Here is a 9,118-nt window from a genome sequence, read left to right as displayed (position 1 = left end):
TGCACAGAAAACATGTTTATTTTCAGGAATGAAACTTGGCAGTTTTCACTAGATGAGACTTCTTGCCCTGTGCCTTCAGAGGTCTTCATCCGATGGGCTTGACAACGCGACACTTTGAAGACATTCTGTAGTAATAGAAAGCAGCATATCTTGAAGCACAAGTGAATTTAGAGTATCAATAAGAATATTAAGACAATAACAGCATGCCAGATTTGAAAGCATAAAATGAAAATTATATTACCATAATGTGCAGGTACGAACTAGCCATTATATAATGGTGAAAATGATTTATATAGTTCATGCTTGCATACACATCAAAATTCGAGTAAGGCAAGAAAATTATTTAAACTATAACAGCAAAAGTATCATATGTTATGATAGCTTCAACAGCACAGATAATAAAACTCACCCTCATGGTGAGTGCGAGAAGTTCTTAAGCGCTGCTTCTGGAGCTTTTCCCCAGCATGCCGAAGCCACACTTTAATCACACACTCGATGTCATTTTTTTTTGTTTCCGGAAAATTTCGCCTCACGGCCTCTGAAAAAGTACAAAGTTCATAAAACAGGAATTACACAAACATAATACATTAATATAATGCTACATAGGTTGTTTGAAGAAGTACCTCTAGTCAGCATGATCGACATTTTGATAGGTGGGCACATCATCATTAAAGGTCCTTGCCATCCTTCCCCATGTTAATTTCAAGAGTACTGACATTGACACTATGTGTTGCATTACAAGAAGAACACCACGAAGAAGACATCATTGTAACTTTTTTGAAACCTAGCATGCAAAGAATGATGAGGCGCCTTTGACGAAAATACGTCCATGTATGAAAATGTTGACCAGCTTGTCTTAGGTACTTATTCCTGTTTAGAGATCCTCAGTGATCACTATGAGCTTCCATCTGTTAGTTTTCATCTGTACATAAGATTTCCACTACAGTTAAGAATGCCTAGTAGTGCTACCTGATAATAACTTCTGCAAGTAGTGAATGCTTGCGTATGTGTGCCATGCAAGTATACTAGTGTGCTTGAAGAAGCTGCAGGGTTTCTTACTGACAACAGATATTTCATGCTAAAAATTTTCCACGTTTAAGCACATAATTTTAATTAGCAAGCATCCTAAAAAATTTAATGCTTTCATGAAAAGATTGTTCTTTTGCTATTGACTTCAAATGAAAGATAATGTGGATAACAGACTTAGAAATGTCTGTACTCAAACACGGCTCTTGCAGCACATGGTGTTGTGAAACAAATTACTCACTGCAAATGACATCTGTGACACCTAGATCCACAAACTTCCTTTTGCCTTTTTGGCCTGCCCAGCTGAACTGCACAGCAACCTCAAGGCTTAGCAGAAGCTCCAGCATCCTCCTGGCTGCTGCCCCAAAAGTTGAGCCACCAAGGCCAGCAAGCTGCTGTATCTGTAAAGTTTTGAGGTCATTATTTTTTTTAGAAGAGTAGCTTAATGCAGTGACTAGAAAAAAAAATTATAGAAAAATATAATGAATGACGTACAAGCTTTAGCTTAATGTTGCCATCAGCAGCAAGTCTCCCCTCAAGACTTAGAAATTGGTCAATATCCTTGACCGGTGTCAAAACCACATCATCATTTGTCTCATCTTGAAGCCTCACTGTTGTGTTGAAAAGGTGCTGCTGCATGGCATCAACCTGTCGTCCCAGCTGCTCTAGCCTCATCAGGATAGTTTGCGAAATTCGCATGAGTTGACGCACGTATTCTGTAAAGACGTGTTCATGAAGTAATAGCGCTGAATTGCAACATATAAAATGGCAAAAGCTGAGATAACATTGAAAATGAGAAGTGCTACTAAACACAGCAAAACAAGCACACAGTTGTTTATGGCTTCTCTGCACATTATTGTCGGTTTTAGAAATTTGTGCCTACATGGCTTCAGTTATTTTGTTAGCATGCTCAGTGATGCCTTTTTAGGACCTGAATACGCATGCAGAGTTGACACTGAGATGAAGCACCTTCATTGCGTGCTGTGATTCAGTGTACCCATATATTTACAACCTAGTTTTCAACAAAAACTTGGAATAAGTTCAGAAAAATTGTTGAAAGTTAGGTTATTAAGTGAATTTGTGAAAAATAGAATAAGCAGAAACAGATACTTTAATGTTTTAAGCACTGAAACAATGTGTGACCAGACCATACATATAACAGTTGCCATAGTTTTTGCAGCAAAGTGATGCCACTATCACTTTCCCAACGAAAGCAAAAAAAAAATGTTTAAAATATAACTCTTCATTTATGGGGTAAAAGCGTGCTCATCGCCATCAAAGTGACACACAGTCCTCATTTCCACTGTGATCAAGAGGCATGTTCTCTACACTAAATAGGCGACAACAGTTGTTTATGAATTAAAAGTATTAATTGTGGCACCTTCGCTTCAATTTTTCTGAGACATCAGGTATTTACACTTGATAAAGCAACTACAGTTAGTACATTGTTCCGAAATTGCAAATAAGCAATTATGCTGCTTACGACTGGCACAGCTATAAGACAAAACGTTTTGCTTAGCACTTGCAAAGATTTTAATCTAAAGAGAAAAAAAACTGTATTCCCTAGACAATAAATACAAAGATTGTCTTCACCTCTGAAGTGGCACCCGGGTAAGAAAGCTTTAATGTTACTTACCAGGAGGTGAGCTTCTATTGCTAGAGGGGAAGCCTAATGAAGACCCATGGGTATTATTGTGTGCAGTCCCTACAGAAGCATAGATGAAGGTTTTAAGATGCACTTCTAAAAACTAGCTCTGAACATTTCATCGAAAGTATTCTTACATGAAGGGCCTTGCTGACTACTGTTATGTTGCTGCAACACTTGCCTTTCAAGGTTGTCTGCATGCTCTGTAAGTGACAGTTCCTACAAGTGACAGTTGCCATTGTTTTTGCTACAAAGTGATGCCACTGTCATTTCTGTCTACTGAAAAAAAAATATTTTTTTTTTTGAGCAACAAGTGGCCCGTCAGCATGCTCTGCAGCAAATACGACATGGCTTTCAGTTTTCTTATGCCTCAGAGGACGGTGTGCCTGCTCAGCAAGCCTGTTGCAAAGTTGCTCCAAGGGAAGGTCTGGCTTTCTCAGCATTCTCTTTAACGAGGACATATGGTTTTCAAATGGGAAGGCACTCCATGAGTCCAAGGGGCCAAGGTGTGTAACATCATCTGCCAAATGACACAGGCCATGCACATTGTGTGAAACATGCTCTTTGCCATAAATGCTTATGAATGTCCGGATAAAAAACTTGAGCATGTTTCCGGCATACTCTATCTCACTTGCAGGTGCAGCTGGTGTGGAAAGAACAGAGATCCCCACATGTAAAGCTAAGAAGTTCTTGTACATGTGTGCAGGAATCAGTGATGACAAAACAACGGGTCCTCCATATAAAAGAAAAAAGCGAAACTCAGTCGCTTTCCACCGATCAAGTTCAGCAATGCTCCTCGGCTTTCGGCTAAAATCACATGGAACACACCGTGCAATTTGAGAATTTTTTTCCGACATCTCAAGACGCACTTTGCTTCCAAGTCTGGTCACTTTTGGGCCACGTACCCACAGTGTCAAGAGCTTGTTCATGACACCCAAGCACACAAGGTGCATGTAATCTAATGGTATATCTTTCACTAGGTCAAAAGGAAGTTCCTCAAGAATACTTTCGCCTGTGTGATGCTCCTCCTGGACTTTTAAGCGAAAGCTGTCATCTGTTCGCTTGCGAGCATTGACGTTTGGGAAGCACACCCTGCCCTCACAGTAGACACCTTTTACGTCACATTTGGTGCAGCTGTAATAGCCTGTGTGGCTTCTGACATATAATACAAATGCCTTTGCTGGTGCATCACATATGAGGGCATACAAGCTAACAGGAATTGCAGTTTCTCCAATGGTAATCCCTGTTGTGATAGCAGCATTTATGTCACAAACAAATGGTCGCAAAAAATCATTCGCGTTGTTGGGCTTGCTGCTTCCGAAAAAAACACCCACTATAAATGGTGCTTTGTCCTCCAAATTACTTATGCGTCCCAGTATGCACCAAAATTGGCCCCGTGAACTTTTTGAAACCGGCAGACCGTCAATGTTGAAGCTAAGCTTCAAAATTCTTGGTAGTTCTGCACAATCTTGCAGCACTCGCTGTAGGCCTGCACTGAGGCCGAAATGATGGTATTTCCCGCCGGCCAGCTGCAACACTTCCAGGCACTTCTTGGGCGTCTGTAACAATGCCCTTGCAGTTGAAGGGAGCGCGCTGAAGCATTCGTGGGACTGTAGTACTCTCAAGAGCGATGTAACTGAAGTGTGCGATGCGCGAGATTGTAAGGCCCACGCTTGCAGTCTCTCACGAAAGGCCAGCAAGCTGTCCACACTGCCGCGTTCACAAACTTGCTCTTCGTTACTCCCAGTCGGTGCCAATTCGAAAGAATCCCTCTGCCTCACCTGCGAGGTCGCCGAAGTCGAAGCCGCAGCGCTGCTGTCATGGAAGGCACGCCGTTCGAAGTCTGTGTGATCGTGAGGCACAGAAACACTGCAGCCGCTGGGGTAGCACGCGTCGCCAGAAATCAAAACGTGTCCTTGGGGCACATCCGTTTCTGGAACGATCGAGGAGTGTGCCGAAGGCCGTTCTCTGTCATGAACACAAAGGCGACGATGGCCGTCTTCGAGGTCGACCGCACAAGCCTCGGAGGGCAAGTCGCTCTCTCTTTCGGCGTTGCGGGAATCTCGGTCAACGTACCGCGTGTCATTTATGACATCGGCCTCACTGTCAATAAGCTGAAAACTAGCATTGACGCGCCGATTAATTTCACGCCGAAATTTGCGATCCGCGCTCTCAGCCATCTTGAACAGCACAGAGCACAGTAGAATGGTGGCTAGACCAAAGAACACCCACCACCAGAACACGTTGTTAGGCTAGTCAGTTGGTTTGTACATACATACATGAATAAGCAGTAAAGATATACAGCGCGAGGCTGAAAATCAACTGTCCTCTCTTTTTTTATTTATTTACCTTTGCGGCTTACAACTTCAATATGAAAATTTAACAGAAGACACTCACCTGGCATGCTTACGATTCTTTGAGGGCTTCTGCGAGAAGCTTCCTCTATGGCGAGAAGTGTTGTATTGGAATGTTGACTCGACCAATGACTCGACTTGACTTACTGCAGGCCCATAATGATGATGATGATAGTTGCGTCACTTTAAAATGGGTAAACAGTGTCGTAGACATCCAGATTTAAAAGCACCTTGACTGCGCATGGTGACCGCATTAAGGTACTGCTTTTTTTTTGTTAGCACCACCACAACTTCAGTCGCCCATTCGTTTTCCCACAGCGTTCTAGTTCCAATGCTGCTCTATTCACGATAACCTAGGCCAGCCCAGTCGTCAGCATGGTCAGTTGTCGTCTGCTCGATGGGACCGTGCGGCATTGCAACACTGGACACTCGAGAATAACGTGCTCGCTATTCACAGTTTTCACGCCTGCATTCATTTTGGAGCCGACACCGTTTATACTCGCACCAAACTTGGTCTGCCGCACGTGCGTTCATTGGGGAAACGGGTCAGACCACAGTCAGTGCGATATAATTCCGTATGCACGTCGGCGGTAGATCACGACCAACGAAAACGTGCAGGCAGAAAGTTTGGCCTACGATCACTTACAAAGTAAATAAATAAATAATAAATAAAAGAACACGTCTTTCTCGTGTTGGCTTGAAGTGCTTCCTCGTGTAACTATCTCATTTTAATGATCGAGAAGTACTTTACTATTATGACTCGAAAGTAGGCATACGAAATCCCGTGGACTTATTCGTTAACAGCCAGAAAATTAACCAAACACGAATTGCGAAAGCTGCATGCACCTACGAAACATGCATATCCTCAAAACGTCCTCGAGCAGACGATATCAGGACAATTCTTCGTCCTTAAAAAGGTCTCAAAGGGGCATTTTGGGGATAATCCTGCAAGTGTCGACTAGAGGACCAAATGAGGACGTCCTGAAACTGCCGAGGACGTTTGTACCATATGAGGACGACCTCAGGTCGTCGAGTGTTGTCTGGGTTAACTATCTCCAGACTATGTTGCTCGCAAAGATCTAGTAATAACTTCCCATTGGTGTCTGAATATCCGTCAAGGTCATGTATGTGGGCATTCATGTCCCCTAGAAGGATGATTTCGGCCCCATTACCAAATTCCTTAATATCCGCACTCATGCAATCCACTATCTCCTGATTCTTTTCTCTGCAGTTATTCCCCGTCCACAAGTAGGCTACCCCTAGCCACGTTTCCTTTCCACCTACTGTGCCCAGAACCCAGAGGTGCTCTGAACACGTCTGTTTCACTCTAACCCATCTGGCTCCGCGGTGAATTAGCATTCCTACACCCCCACCTTTCCTTTCCGATATGGTCCTGTTACACCCTTCCCAAACATAATTTTTAATATGTGGTGGCTCTTCCAAGTCTCTAAGGTGTGTTTCTGTAACCGCATACACGCCTATCTGTTCTTTGTTTAACTGCTCCTCAATCTCTAACCATTTTGCCTTCTTTCTGCCACCCTGCATGTTTATGTAACTAATTGCAACACGCGCCTTTTTCCTTTTTCTTTTACCTTTTTTCTGGTTTTTCGCAATTCTACCTGTCAAAGCGTCCTCCTGGTTGTTTTCCCTGTTACGAGCTACCCCGGACTCCGAAGGGCCCGTGAGCCCCCCAAAAAAAGCTACTGCGCGTCCTGCCAGTCGCCAGCCCACCTCGTGTCCAAGCCTTAGAAGAGCCAGACTAGCTGCGCCATCTATGATCGTGTAATGAAAGCTCCAAAAGCTAATCAAGTGCAATTGCACTCGGTCTAAGGCAATTCAAGCCCATGAACATGTATAATGGAAAAAAAATAACAGATTGTGCATTGTTAGGTCTTATGTAAATGTTTTGGGCACAGTAATGCAAGTGATTACAGAAATGCCACAACGCTTTCGCTAGAGATCGGAGATTGCGAAACCGAGCATCGTTATCGAAAACAATGCCGTCTCATCACCCGCAGTCTATCAACGAAACCAGAATACCCGAAGCGTAAGCGAGCGGCATCATTTATTGTGAAACAGCGAGTTCGCCAAGACAGCAAGACAAGTCGGTATAGGATGTATACACCAAAGTCTTCCCGCCAGGCGGCGTCAGCGATAGCCGTGGTCTGTCAGCAATCCGGGATATGACGGCGTGATATTTAACGGCGCTCCAGCTCACTGAACACTGAGCAGTGTCTTAGACACATGACAACACGTGATGCCGATAACATTGGTTATGGTATGACGATGAGAGAGAGAATAAAACTTTTATTAAATTTTCTGCACGAGTAGATGGCGTTCGTGCACGACACGACACGTATGGTGGCACCTCCTGCGAATGCCATCGTGTTAATACCTCCTATAGACGCGAAGTGCGCAACCGTTAGTTTGATACGACTTTATCTTATTACCTATCCTTCACGGTGCATGTTTATTACAAAATTTGTTTTTTTCGTTACCATATAAGTAGAAAACTCTGGAGCGCAGCCGCGAAGCGCGTACTTCGGGGGTGCCGAGCAGAGGATTCGCCCGCACCAGTCGGTTTGTCTAAGTTACTTTCAGATGTAATGGCACCGTTTTTTATAGTTGCGGTATCAAAAATTGCGTGGTTGGCGAGCTTTTCTTAAAGGAGCCCTGAAACACTTTGAGTAACTGTGGAATTAATTCACTGAAAAAGCGTATCGCCTCACTAATTCAACGCCACAAAAATTTTAAGCACCCGTCCACTACAAGCGGAGTTAAAAAGATTTGTCAGGCGCTGAATTCACATTCTTTCTTCTTTTGTCCCAACAAAAGCCCTGGAAGCTAAGCAGGGAGGGATGAAAGGGGCAAAGAAAAACGTCACGCGCGCCTCGTGACCTTGGGAATTTTTTTCCCCCTTTTTTAGAATACGCGGCTTCTTCAGTGCGATCGCACCCACACGCGTGGAGAAGTGACGGTCTCTCGCGGCGATCTCTGTAACAACCGAGCTCGCCATGTTCAAATCTGCCAATGGCTCATAGATGGGTAATCTATGTATGATTTTTGAGTGTCTTCCGTCATTTAACGCGGAACGAGAAAGCAATGTTCAGCTGACCTTGATAATTTTTTGTCACTTCCAGGCCGCAAGCTGCACTATAACATTTGGCTCAAGTCTTCTCAGGAGCCTCTAACTGATCGGCAGCATTTTCTGACCATGCTCAAAAAGTGTTGCAGGGCCCCTTTAGGTAACCACTTGCATTTCAAAGGTGAAATTTGCCAGGCAGCATTATCTCCAGCTACACTGCCTATAAATAGGCTGTTGGAGGTGTGAAAAATTTCGTTGCAGTTGGCCTTTAAGAGTTGTGTGCTCTTAGAACACTTCCCAGATACACCCACAGATGGCGTAACTCATAGATGACCTGACTACCTGGGTAGAGGACGAAGTGGTAGCCCCTTGATAAAACCGGACAGGGTGGCTCGAGCGTGAATAGGGCCCACTGTAGCAAGAGCGGGTGTGTCAGGGGGTGTTGCGCATGAATTTCTCGTCTAACTTCGTACTCCGCAAATGACATAATCGTTGAAACCCTAACAAGATCACAAAAAAAAGACAGACGCACTGGCGCTAAGTGTCTCTCTAAGCCGTCCTCGAGTAGAATATTTTATGAGAATAAATTAGCCCGGCTGTCAAAACGCTAAAAGGTGCACACGTCGTATAGAGACAAGTAAGAGGAGATTGGAAGATTGGTGGCAGAAAAACATGAATAAATAAAACAAAGCAACATAAAAACCGACATTAGTTCCTGCTGTCAAGGCACTAGACTGCAGTGAATATTGAACTTGTTGGCTTTGCGCCCACTGCCCCTTTACAAAACGAGCGCTCATAGCATCCATCCATTCATGTGTGCTGGCAACGCCATCTTGCAATTCTCATGCACATCCGACGGCAGCGGCGTCATGAATTATGACCACATAATTCACGTGAGCACAGTCAATAATTTTTGATAAGACATGTCAGACAGAGTCGTAAAAGATTGAACCAATGGCTCAAACCAGCAACTTCAAAACACCGAACCAAAATGACCCTAATACAAAT

At 43.8% G+C, this 9,118-nt stretch overlaps 1 protein-coding gene across 1 annotated transcript; it reads right to left on the bottom strand.

The window, feature by feature from the left end:
* Positions 1-2,992, bottom strand: LOC119175674 (uncharacterized). The gene is made up of 6 exons (XM_075866911.1): positions 2,853-2,992; positions 2,663-2,731; positions 1,522-1,742; positions 1,268-1,427; positions 410-538; positions 1-125 (listed from the first exon to the last, which is right to left on the bottom strand). The coding sequence occupies exons 1-6, from the start codon at positions 2,908-2,910 to the stop codon at positions 76-78; spliced, it is 687 nt and encodes a 228-aa protein (XP_075723026.1). The 5' UTR covers positions 2,911-2,992; the 3' UTR covers positions 1-75.
* Between the last annotated feature and the right edge of the window lie 6,126 nt (positions 2,993-9,118).

Source organism: Rhipicephalus microplus, chromosome 6 (assembly GCF_043290135.1).
Source record: "Rhipicephalus microplus isolate Deutch F79 chromosome 6, USDA_Rmic, whole genome shotgun sequence".
Lineage (NCBI taxonomy): Eukaryota > Metazoa > Arthropoda > Arachnida > Ixodida > Ixodidae > Rhipicephalus > Rhipicephalus microplus.
The sequence above is the reverse complement of the archived record's forward strand: the minus strand, read 5'-3'. Positions and strand labels throughout refer to the sequence as shown.